The sequence below is a fragment of the Puma concolor genome, chromosome B2, assembly GCF_028749965.1.
Source record: "Puma concolor isolate L17-30 chromosome B2, mPumCon1.1.hap2, whole genome shotgun sequence".
NCBI lineage: Eukaryota > Metazoa > Chordata > Mammalia > Carnivora > Felidae > Puma > Puma concolor.
Genome location: NC_141671.1, coordinates 73624570 through 73638032, shown reverse-complemented (window position 1 = coordinate 73638032; position 13463 = coordinate 73624570). Strand labels below are relative to the sequence as shown.

The 13463-nt window shown below is 35.6% G+C and overlaps 1 protein-coding gene across 2 annotated transcripts in view; it reads right to left on the bottom strand.

The window, feature by feature from the left end:
• Positions 1–690: 690 nt before the first annotated feature.
• BCKDHB (branched chain keto acid dehydrogenase E1 subunit beta) overlaps positions 691–13463 on the bottom strand; it is a 210429-nt gene continuing 197656 nt past the window's right edge. The window contains exons 10-11 of one of the 2 annotated variants that reach the window (XM_086707298.1): positions 2981–3129; positions 691–987 (exon numbers count right to left, since the gene is read on the bottom strand). In XM_086707298.1, coding sequence (XP_086563424.1) covers positions 2989–3129 — 141 coding nt within the window. In that variant the 3' untranslated portion in view covers positions 691–987; positions 2981–2988. The remainder of the gene's footprint in view (positions 988–2980; positions 3130–13463) is intronic. The other variant, XM_025925297.2, reaches the window with a different exon arrangement.

Genomic DNA, 13463 nt, shown 5'->3' with positions numbered 1-13463 from the left:
CTGCTGGAACTGGGGAGAACAAACTTTTCTGGAATCTACGGAAGGGGTGACAGACCTCACGGCACCATCTGTGAGGGCTGGGCCCGCAGAGATGAGGTGTTCGGCGAAGGGATTCCTGAGGCTGTTCAGGCCTGTCTCAAACTATGAGGAAGGGCAGGGTGAGAGACGAGGGGCCCTGGCAATGTCCCCAGCCCAGAGGTTTCCTCTGCCAGAGCATTTGTTGTTGCTCATGTTGTTCTGCTTTCATCTACATAATAATAGAAAGGGCATGGAAAAAGATATTTGCTTTGCAACATCATGGCAAAAAAAAAAAAAAAAAAAAAAAAATTCCAACTGTATCAAAAGCTTGGCAATTTTATAACAAAAAAAAGGCTCATACTGTCCAGCTCCCACAATTGGGAAGCGAGGCAGCAAGGATAATCCTGCCACGCCTGCCAGCTTCTGGAGAAAAAGTGAGTATGTCCATTAGTGGATCTTGTTGAGACAAGAGAGAAGGACGAGGAAAAATATTCCACAAGTTTCATACATATAACCATCTTAACCACAAAGAACTATAATAAATATAATGAACTTGAAAATCTGCATTTCTAAACATTTCACTTTCATTCAGATTTAATTGACAAGATAATCTATTACTCTGACTAAAATTCTTTTAACTAATGAAAAAAAAAAAAAAAAGGACACATGACCTGAGGACAATCTGATTTTGCTTTATTGAATATTATCCCAATCCAATATTTACAGATGTAATTAAATGGAATTGATAAGACTACCAAGTGGAACATTTAAAAAAGTTAATCTGAGACACTCTTACTGGAAATCATCGATTCATATGTGTTAATACCATAACTAATTTAAAATTTTCAGCCAATATCCAAGGTGGTTCAGTTCATAAAAACTCTTTTCAAGAAGAGAGAAGTCTGAGGAAATAAAAAGAAAAATGTTCAGAAAAATATTTCCGTATCTAGTCACAATCTTCCAGTTTTTCTGTAAAAGAAATTCAATAACAATTATAGACATTCTGGCCACCACGAACTAACAGATTTCTTAACTGCATGACTATTTTCCTCAATGCCATATTTTGCTTTAAGCACAGAAAAACTATTTCTTCTTTTGTCATGTTTTCATGATAGGCTTACACATTTTTTTATGTTTAAAAAGAAATATATATCCAAATTTAAATCAGCACCTACATACTATGGCCACACATTGTTATTACCTTGACTGTCCATTAGAGATAGTCCATGGAATGTATAGGATGGACAACAAAGATGGCGTTCCTCTAACTAGTCGTAAGTGTGACTTACTGTAGAAGCCAGTGGCTTTCATAGACATTCAGAGGACACCAGATCTACTATTGTCTGAAAGAACACCAGGGATATGTTCCTGGTGTTTGGGACTAATGGCCCAAATTTACATCTGCAACATTGTCAAAATAGAACTGCAAAAAATTGGGGATCACAGTGGCAGATGGGGGGCGGATTTTTTTCTCTCTGTGTACAAATTTAAAGGTATCTCTCTGCTTTTAGGTGGGCTAGGTTTACTCCTCAAACACAGAATTCAAGAATTACAGAATTTCTTATCTTGAAGAAGTATGTGCTTACATTACTACACAGAGTCTATTCTCCTTTTTTCTTAGCAAGATGGTGGTTCTTCAAAATGTATTGTTATTACTATTTATAGATATTAAAATGTAAATATCACATGTTAATATTCAAATGTTAAATCTAAAATTTAATCCTATCTATGTATTTCAAAAATGTCAAGATAAAATAAAGCAGTGTGTCAGTGATAGTAACTTCTATATTAAAGCCCTGAAAACGAAACGGTTTTTAATGGTATTCATTTTTGCTAGAACAATACTGCCAAAGGGGTAAGCATGACATGAAAAATCGTAATGAATAAATATCAGTTTATTATCCACAATTTAAAAACATTCACTTTAAAAGAAAAAAGAAATAAAAACATTCACTTGGGGGAGCCTGGGTGGCTCAGTCGGTTAAGTGTCAGACTCTTGATTTCAGCTCAGGTCCTGATCTCACAGTTCGTGGGTTGCAGCACTGTGTTGGGCTCTGTGCTGACAGTGCAGAGCCTGCTTGGGATTCTCTCTCTTTCCCTCTCTCTCTACCCGCCCCCCCCCTCAAAATAAATAAATAAACTTTAAAAAAGCCAAAACATTCACTTGCCAGAAAGGAATCTGGAAATGGCGGTGGTTCTGGATTCTTTTAAGTAAAACTTCCCTATACACAATAAATAAGTTTCCTGCTCAACAAACCTGTTTTTAGATAATACAAATTGTATGTTATGGATCATCATATAGTTTAATTCACTGGAGTCCACATTAATGGTGCTTGAAGGCCCATTTTTAAATAACAGAAATTAACCCTCTGCATGAACAATTTAAATAGCTGGTAAAAATATACAGAAATGAGGATAAACCTGGAACAGTGGAGTAAGGTGTATTTGCAATCCAACCATGGCACAGAGCATATGCACCTTCCTCTTTATTGATTCCTCAATGTTAATATGTGCACACATCTGTTTTATAGATATCCGATAATACATCAGATAATAATAATCGATGTGTTTCTATTCAATGTAAATATACCACTATGAATGTGAACTTTTTTCTTAAGTCCACATTTTGTTTTAGAAATTGCCAACACATTGATGACCATTGCCATTGGTTAATAGTACATTCATGGGTGGGGCCCCTGGGTGGCTCAGGTAGTTAAGCGTCCGACTTTGGCTCAGGTCATGATCTCAGGGTTCGTGGGTTCAAGCCCCATGTCGGGCTCTGTGCTGACAGCTCGGAGCCTGGAGCCTGCTTCGGATTCTGTATCTCCCTCTCTCTCTGCCCCTCCCCCATTCGTGTTCTGTCTCTTTCTCTCAAAAATAAATAAACTTTAAAAAATTTCGTAAAAATGGTACATTCATGAGAGTGGCATGCTAGCTTTCTCAAAATGCAGGGCAGACTTACCAATATGGTTAATAGTTGATCATTTTTCGGAGGGCATCATAGCACTTCCATTTGTCTGGGATGTAGAATGGCTCAAAAATGTGAGGAAATGGTGTGTCATACCCACATACTCTTGATATAGGAGCCTCTAGGTTCAGGAAACATTCTTCCTGCAGAGAAGAACACAGATAGTTAACTTCAAGAATATTCTCTTTTATTCACAGAGATGAAATGTTTTCATTTAGAATACGCTTTTATCCAAGGGCATTAAAATAATTAAGTATATTTTAATGTAAAAAAAAAGTTAAAAAATAAAGTAACAAACAGCATGTTGGGCTCGATCCCAATTTTACTTAAAATGTTTTCATCTACAGGCATTTGAATTTATGCCTACACATACCTCTACTGCTTAAGTCTAATTGGGATTATACCAAACACGCTGTCCTACAAATACAAGTGTAAGTCATGACAAAATCATAATGAAATGTTCACAGGAAACTCTGCGGCTTGAAATTAGTGATGGTATATGTTTTTTCTTGTTTCCTGTGTTTTTCAAGTTGTGTATGCAATGGACATGCATTATGTTCATAATCTATGTTTGTAATTATTCTACACAGCCACACTGAACATCTACCAGTTACTTAGCTGTGCCTGCATTCTCTCATGGCTAGGCTTCTGTAGATGCTGATGGTCCCCTGCCCAAGTCACTGCCCAAGCCCATCACTCTCTGCCTGACTGATGTGTGCACATCTCTCAGATATCATGTTAGGAGTCGCCTCTGCTGGGAAGCCTTCCTTGGTGGCACTTCCCCAACCCTGCACCACTGATAAGAGAGGGGCTTCTGCCCTGAGCTCTCGCAGAACTGAACTCAGAAAGATCAGCAAGTTGCCTAATTATCTGTCTCTCCTGAGAGACAATGAACTCCATGAAGCTAGAGCTCTGGTTCAAAAATGTAAAATCCCAACCACAGAAGAATCCTGTAGGAAATTATCTTCGGGGGAAAAAAAAGTTATTCAAATGGTGGCAAATTCATACTTAAAATTTTTAGGAGGTTAAAAAAATCTGAAGATATATGATTAAACTATTCCTATGAAAATGATATTAATGTTACCATTCACAGCTATTACCTCAAATTAAATCTTAGGTGTTTTCCGAATGTTGCCAGAAAGAAGGGGAGTGGAGGTGTTGAGCAAAGTGAGAGGGAGGGAGGTACAGGCCTCCAGTTAGAGAATGAGGTAAGTCACGGGAATAAAAAGCAGAGCGTAAGGAACACAGTCAATGATACTGTAATAGACATGTAATGGAAGGCAGCCACACTTGTGGAGAACATAGCATGATGTATAAACTTGTCAAATTACTAAGTTGCATGCCTGTGTAGCACTGTGTGTCAAATGTAGCACTGTGTGTCAGCTACACTAAAACAAAACAAAACAAGAGCAACAACAACAGAACACTTAGGTTTTTTTATGCACCTGCATTCTACATTACCTTGCTTTACAAAGGATTTGAGGTTCACCTTTGCTTACGTATTTTACTTAACTGCACTTTATTTATTTTTTTTTTTTTGCTTAACACAAGTGTTTTATTTTTTTAAAGTTTTCGTTTAAATTCCAGTTAACATACAGTATAATATTAGTTTCAGGTGTACAATACAGTGACTCAACACTTCTGTACAATAGTTGGTGCTCATCACAAGTGCACTCTTCAATCCCCATCACCTATTTCACCCCTCCTCCCCACCCACTGACCCCTCTGGTAACCATCAGTTTGTCCTCTATAGTTAAGAATCTGTTTCTTGATTTGCCTCTCTCCTTTGTTTCTTAATTTTCACATATGACCGAAATCATACGGAATTTGTCTTTCTCTAACTTATTTCACTTAGCATAATACTCTCTAGCTCCATCCACATCGTCACAAATGATAAGATTTCATTCCTTTTTATGGCTGAGCAATATTCCATTGTGTGTGTGTGTGTGTGTGTGCATGTGTGTGTATATATGATTTAAAAATATATTTTACATATTTATAATATGTGTGTGTATATATATGCATGCCACCATATACATACACCACATCTTTAACCATTCATCAGTCAATGGACATTTGGGCTGTTTCCATAGTTGGCTATTGTATTATTTTGACATTTTCATTTGAGCAGAAAGTTTTACATGAAGGAAACATGACAACTCATGTTCAATACCTATCCTCTGTGGATATTTCTTCAAGTGACAAGCATATTAGGGCAGAAAGAGCCTGGGAACAGAACAAATTAGCATCAAGATACAACTGGCCATTAACAGACCTCACTCTGCCCCCATAACCACTGTGGTTTATATTATCAAACACCAAGTAAGTGCTAGTTTTTCCTCACAACAGGAAATCTTCATTAACAACTTGAGAACACTATATACATAAGGCTTAAAGAGTAACCTAAGAAATTCCACTACTAATATGCTAAAAAAAAAAAAGAAGAAGACAGGGGGATTGTTTCTTGACTGCAACAAGTAATTTTAAAGGGATTTAAATTGTTGATGTGGGATTAACTCAGTTTTATTACTTTAATTGATATGGGCTTTTCCCCATCTTCCCTGATTATTTTACTTTTCATAACTGCAAGTACAGAAAATCAAAGGTAAAACATTTTACTAAATGCCCTTGACTATACACCTGCTATAAAATACTGCTCTTTCAAAGTTGGAAAGCTGGGCTACAACAGAACGATCTGCCAGTATTTGTGAAAATGACTCCTTTTAACATAATGACTAACATCACCAAACTTTTTTTTCAAACAGCAATGCTCCTAATTCCTCAAGAATGTTAAAGTCACTCTTTACAAGATACATCTGTGTGTACAAAACAGATGAACATAAGGGAAGCAAAGGTAATGAAAAAAAAAAAAAACAGGTAGGGGGACAAAACATAAGAGACTCTTAAATATGGAGAACAAAATAGAGAGTTACCGGAGGGATTGTGGGAGGGGGGATGCGCTGAGTGGGTAAGAGGCATTAAGGAACCTACTCCTGAAATCATTGTTGCACTGTATGCTAACTAACTTGGATGTAAATTAAAAAAAATAAATTTAAAAACAAAAACAAGATACTTCTGTGTGTTTGCATGGGCACAGAAAAAGGTCTGAAATGTCACACTTAAACTATAAGCAGTGGTCACCCTCTGAGGCAAAGAGGTTTTCGAGAAAGGACTCTACTTCACACTTTAAATGTATTGTTTGAGTTTTTATGAAACAGTATTACTTTCGTAATTAAATGACACTGACATAAAAGAGTAAAGGATCACCTTCTTTATGTGAATAAAAATTACTATTTTATGTTAGTTTTGTAACTTTATATGTAGCATTTCCTTAATTTGGAAATAATTACTGTACATTAAATGGAATTAAAGGATTATAAAGTACTATATGTAAATATATAAAGTATATTTTAAAATCATGGATGATAATATAAGGATAGATGACAGAGGACTATGGCTCAATTTTTGTAAGGATAGGCCCTAACCAACTGAAACAGTTTGGAATTTTAATGCTTTGCTAACTGAAGTAATATTAGGGATTTAAGTTATTCCTTCCACGGACTTGTGTTAAAACTTCTTGTAAAGAGATTGGAAATAAGATGTTTGGGTCAAGCAGCTGCCATAATTTAACACAGTGACTTCCTACTGAACTGGTTCATACACAAATGATTTATGTGTGGCTATATGTTTCTTTCTGCAACCATCAAAACAGGGCAACCTTGTTCACCCTGTTTTTTTCATACAGAAACTATACTCACACATACATTTACAAAAAAATATTTGAATTTCATCAGCAGATTTGTAGATCAATGTACCAGATTAATCCTCCAGAAATCATATCTCTATTATATACCACATTATGACACCATAATTATAGTAACCATGTACCTGAATTTCCAAGACAGGCCAGATTAACTGTATTTTTCTTTTCCATTGACTGAATAAGTACACTCATTTTAAAAACTGATGTTTTTTTGGAGTTCCTGGATGGCTCAGTTAGTTAAGTGGACACCTCTTGATTTCAGCTCAAATCATGATCTCATAGTTCATGGGATGGAGCCCCTCGTCGGGCTCCGTGCTGGGTGTGGAGCCTACTTAAGATTCTCTGTGCTGGGTGTGGAGCCTACTTAAGATTCTCTCTCTTCTCTCTCTCTCTCTCTCTCTCTCTCTCTCTCTCTCTCTCTCTCTCTTTGTCTCTCTCTCTTTCTCTCCCCACCACCATCCCCCCCAGGCCCTCTCCTGCTTATACACACATGCTCTCTCTCTCTCAAAAATAAACAAATAAAAACTCTGATGATTTTTCATTCAAAAATAGTAACCCACATAAAATTAAAGAAGAAATAATTACCTAACCCACAGAGTTGTGAGAACTACAGGTCATGTCCAGCACAGGGCTAACATGGGAAACACCGGTTTCTGCTCCTCTCCTTGGAGAGCTTGTATGTGGAGCAGCTCAGTCCACATGGGACAATTACAGATGTAACTGTGAGGTTCCAAAGCAGATTACAGTGTAATATGTAACCAGGGACATCAGAAGAGAACCAGACAGGTGCCAAGAGAAACTTTTCTCCAGCTATTCATGGTCCTAAGTATCACCATGGATCCAGTGAGAAGGAGTGTACATAAACCCTGAAGCAATCGGCTAGTTACACTTACATACATTTTGTTGTGGTGTGTGCTTTCACTTAAGTAATCAGGTGCTTAAAAGGAAACAGAAATTCCTTCCAAAAGACCATTGTGTGACATTCTAGTATATGGTATTCAAAATTTACTTCTGAATATCTGTCATTATGAGAATTTTTTTTTCTAAAATATGTTAACAATAGGGCGCGTGGGTAGTTCAGTCAGTTAAGCATCTGACTCTTGGTTTTGGCTCCGGTCATGATCTTGTGGTTCATGAGTTCAAGCCCCGCATGAGGCTCCACACAGAGCATGAGCCTGCTTGGGATTCTATCTCTCCCTCTCTCCCTGCCCCACCCCTGCTCTTGCTCTCCCTCTTTCAAAAAAACAAACAAAGAAAAAAAACCTTTAAAATAAAATGTTAATAATAGTAACCAGTACTAACGATGTAACAGGAATGGTACTTAATGAATTATACTTTATATTTTATCTCTAACAAATCTATGAGGTAGGTATTATATTCCATTTCACAGATGAGGAAATCAAGGTGAAAGAATTTGTCCAAGGTCAAATAGCTACATACATAGCCAATTAAGATTCCAACTGGACTGCAAAGCCCATGTTCCTAGTCACTCTTCTGCAAAATGACTATTGAGGATAGTAATAACAAGAAAGATGATAGATAGATAGATAGATAGATAGATAATAGGAATAAAGAAGAATGGTAAAATAGAAAGCAGGCTGGGATGGAGGTTTTAGAACAGAGTCTCAAGAGGCATAATGGGTTAAATGCAGTCTTATACATAAGGAAGGCAGAGGCTAAGACATGTAAAGAACTTGAAAAGCACACATGTAAGCCTAAAAGTCACACATAGAGCAATAAACAGATGGTCCCGGGTATCCGCAACCTCCTGAGTTACCCTAAGTGATTTAAATCAACATAACTCAAATTGTTTATATATTAGCCATCTGGGTTGCTATGCATATTATAACCAGAAAAGGAAGCAGACAATCTGAAATAACAATTCCAAATCATAAAAACTATAGATGCGAACGAAATATATTCTTTATTTGCCTATTTGTAACAAAACAAAAGTTTTAAGTATCTTGTTAAGATAGCAGAGGACAGAGATCCTGCAGATTTTTTAGCAGGTAAGAGAGAACAAGTAAAAATTAATTAAATTGGATCCATTATTGTTTTAAGAAAAATAAAATTAGCAATACATTTCTAAAAATTAAGTGTACTACATTCAGCCCTGTGTTTTAGTGACTGTAATATAGATTGTATAGTATGTGCATGCAAATAAGGATATATTAGAGCTTTCATGGGATCTCACAAAATCTCTCAACATGTAACCTCATCTCCCCATTAAAGTTTTAAGTATATCAACCATAAATTCTCCTGTCACAATGTCACAGGAGTTATGGCACTGAAATCAGTCTCAGGCATTCCACATTGTGGCTTCAATCACTCTCTCCACAAATCTTTTCACTGTTTTTATGGCAAAGCTGTATAATATAATTGATACAGCATGGAATTTGGAAGTCCATTTAAAGGGAATCTTTGTTTTCCTATGATTTCATTTCTCCAAGCCCCTGTTTACTCAACAGCAAATTAGAGGTATTGAAAAATATTATATTATCCTATTGTTTCATAACTCTATTGTTACTTTGCCTATTTGCGTCTCCAGATTGTGCAGTAGCATATGAAGAGTACCAGGTTTCAAGCTTGACACATCATAGTGCTCAGTAATTGCTAGGTTTTTGTTTTCTCTTAAGATTTTCTAAGTTATAATAAACACAAAGTATTTGAAATGATAGATCAAATCATCAATGAAGAGAAGATTCTGGTACACAGAACGGTCAACACTGAGAAGTAATATCCCTTATAGCACTGTGCCTGAACAGCTACCCGTTACTGGAGACTTACTAAGCCTTAAAAAATGTAAGAAAATACCAAAAATAACTAAGTGCTGTATGAGGAAGGAGGGTAGAAATCACTGAGGTTATGAGAGAAACAGGCTACATTCAGGCCTCAAGGAAAGAAAGGGTCCGGTGCTGCCCCCTGGTGGGAGTCAGGGAATGTGGACACAAATTGCCAGTTCCTGGGGCTGGAATAACAGATTGTGTGGCTAGATAAGAAAGTCAAGAGCTCTGGAAATGGTTAAAAAAATCTACCCCCTCTCCCCCAGAAGAACATAATTTCCCAGCAGGGCCACTATAGAAAAGTAGGCTGTCAGTTAGCTACTGGATGGTTACAAGTAAAAGAGCCCAACCTAATTGAATGTAATCAGGGCATATATACTTTGAAAAACAGTAAAGAATAAAGACCATGCAGTATCATTTAATTTAGTTTTAAAGTAACCATTTGGTTTTGCTTTTTATTTCAAGGCAACCCTAGGCTTGGATTTCTTTCTAGGAAAAATTCTGGATAATTTTTATTCAGTTCTTCTAACGACAGAAAGTTGGATACAGCCTATTGTGTAAGACCACATACCTTCTTGAGTTGGAAAGTTGTGAAAAAAAGTTAAAAGTGAGATAAGAAAACTTCAGGGTTTTTTTATGTATAAATACCTAATTTCTTATAGCTGATATAGGCTGTTTACATTACTTAAACTTTCCTGAAAAACTAATTTTTCTAAACATTTAATGGAAGGTCAGAAAGGCAGGACACTGTAATGAGAAACACATCACAAGTCAGAATAGGCATACATTGCCTATAGGATTACCTGATAAATCAAGATTTTATGTTCCTCCTTGGAATAATGAGAAACATCAGTTCATTACTTAATTTCAAAGTTATAGCTCAGAAAATTGATTTTTCAATTACTTTGCAAACAAAAAGGTCCCAAATATATCACATAATCATTATTATGCCACCAATAACCCATTTAAACTATGAGAATATATTTTGTTTCCAAGAGGGGGATAGGATGGGAGTAAATTAAGCTATAAATGTAATAAGCACCAAGCCAGACATAGATCATAGAGTTATCATTTCTTCTCTAGGAGAAAAAAAATAATACACAGCTTTAAATGATTTTGGATGTGCTTACTTTCCAACCTGAATTCCAATACCATTTAGTCCTAATTTAGTTAAACTGTTAAATTAACAATAAAACAAGAGATTTTGCTTCTAAGTTCAATTAGTTGTCTAGAGGTCATAATATGCAGTGCAAGAGTAAAACTCTAAAAAATATGAAAAAGACCTGAATATACCAGATGATGTAAACTTGATAGCCATAAAGTCAATGAACTTAGAGACTTAAGTTGATTAGTCTTATCTATGTAAGGCTAGACATCACCCAGCCTCCCAATACTATCAGAGAATATTTGTTTTAGATTTGATTTAAATCTGCCATCAAAACTTGCCCATAGCCAAAACATGAGCTTTAGCAGATGAGAAAAAAATGATTCTGGTGTCTTGAATCACACTTCCTTAGCAAATGAGTCACAGAAACCTGTGAAGGCACTATGCCAGCAACTCCAAATTAATTTCATTACTGAATTAAATAAATACAACTTTTACTAATGTAACATACTATTTTTCATTTAAATAATGGTTTAAGTAGTACGTATCATGTTTTTAAAATATAGCTTAGAAGACATATTAGGCTGTACCAATTTTCCACATAACACAAACCTATGAAATTAAATCTTCAGATAGCACAGTCCCTAATTTGCCCTCAAACATTAGAGTTACGTTTATTTTATGTTTCTAATACCATATGCACACAAGATGCATTCAACAAACACTTGTTGATTTGAAGCTTCTCACGTTTAAAACACAGCTGAACCAGTGCAACTAACTGAAACAGTATATGAGTAATATAATTTTATCTAGCTTTCTATAATACCTAAAAACATGTATAGTCTGTCCCAAAAACATGTATTTCAGCAAGGCTTCTCTGTAGAATCATAATCTTGACTAAATTAAAAGCTGAGATTTCTATTATTTAACTTCGCTGAAATGTCTTCAGTATCTGAGGACTTTAAAAAAAAAAACCCATTTCTTCCTCTTGAATGCAAATTACTGGCAATCTGGTACAATTTTTGTTTTCTACGATTTCTTTAGCTAAAGAATGGAGCTGAATTCTAAATTAGGATTTTCATTTAAATTCAAATTCCATTTTTAAAATGGAAGCTTATTTTCTGAAGTTAGAAATATTATTTCTGAACTAAATGTGTTTCCCTGGATATAGTCTAGCTACCTAAAACAAAGTTGGAGTATGATATTAAAATCTGCATACAAACGATTCATGCCTCAAATTCTATAGTCGTTAAGATATAAACATGTTACTATAAAATTATCTATGAATCTCAACATATTAACTGTGGAAACTAAAGTAGAACACATTTTAAAATCAAACTATAACATTAAAACAAACTATTATATAAAAGGGATTGCTTTTGTTTCTCAGAAGATGGCTTTTATAAATTTCACTGTTTTAAAATCAGAAAATAAGTGAAAGTAAGTGATAACTCATGTCTACAATTTCTGATGTTTTCTAAAACCACTTTTTAAGAAAGTACATAGTGTTCATTATGGCCCAGGGACTGAACTAACTACTTTACAAACACTAACTCATTTTGTTGTTCATAAAAACTAAATTAGCAACCACAGAGGTAAAACTAGCACCCCATCCAAACCACTTTGGTTTTCCAGGTAAAACCGGTAAAAGTTTGGTTCTGCTTCCCAACTTTGCCCCAGATACTGTCTTGAGCTGCTGCATCACCTTCACCTGACCAGCACGGTGAGAAACAGCAGCTAAAAAGGTCATTTCTTCATTAAGTCTTCCTGCAAAGAAGCGTCGTGCTTATTTGCAGCAGTCAGTCTGTTCTGTTCTGAGGCTTTAAAAGTTCAAAATTTAAAGTTAAGATTCTTTTCAGATATCCTATGTGCAGATATATAAATGTGCAGACATTCAAAACGTACCGCGGCAACAATGCTTTTGTTAAAACAATTCGTATTCAATAGAGAGGGGGAAAAAAGGCAATGCTCTCAAATTTCCACAGACGCTGAAGCTTCTCAAATTTTATAGTTCACAATTCTTCCCTATAGAAGAAAGCATCGGCAGCAGCAAAGTTTGAAAGTGGAATTTCCTGAGAATGTGGGTGCGTAACGATAAACATAAGCGGCGTGCAGTACTGGGTCGTCTCACGAACAAACCACTCTCTGTCAGGTAGGATTCTTGCTTTTGTTTGACAACAGGAAACTTCAAATACTCCTATAAAGCAACTTTTGATGATTTTATAAAGCATTCCGTTTTTCTGATTGTCTTTACCATAAAATTATTCCTATAGAATTCTACTGCTACCAAATGGTCCTCGGAAGGCAGAAATCAATCCTTGGCAAGAGCAGCTTAATGATTCCTTTGTCTCGTGACACAAAAAGTAGATTCTTTTAGAATTTGGAAAACTGAACCTGCACTAGGAAAACTTCTATTAGGATCTGTCACTGTCCCAATTTTGCAACCTGTTTTTAAGTTTTGAGGCTGATCACAAAACGAAACTACTAGCCCCTATTTAGCACCATCTTTCTAAAAAGCTTGAGAAGCTGGATAAAGAAATGATGGCTAAAATATTTGCTATTCTATGAATGATTTCTTGTTACAATATAAAGTTTCATGTGTGTGTGTGTGTGTGTGTGTGTGTGTGTGTGTGTTTACTGCTTTTTCATTTTCTTTAAATATGTCAAATTTCTAGTTTATGTTTTAGTTTATGTTTAAAACATGCTAAAGCAACTTGCTAAATGTAGAAAAGGCAAGGAAAAGGGAAAAATCAATTTTATTTTATCTACAGAATGCCCAAAGAGATGTGTCAATGTTTTTACTGAAATTAAACACACTTTTTTTTT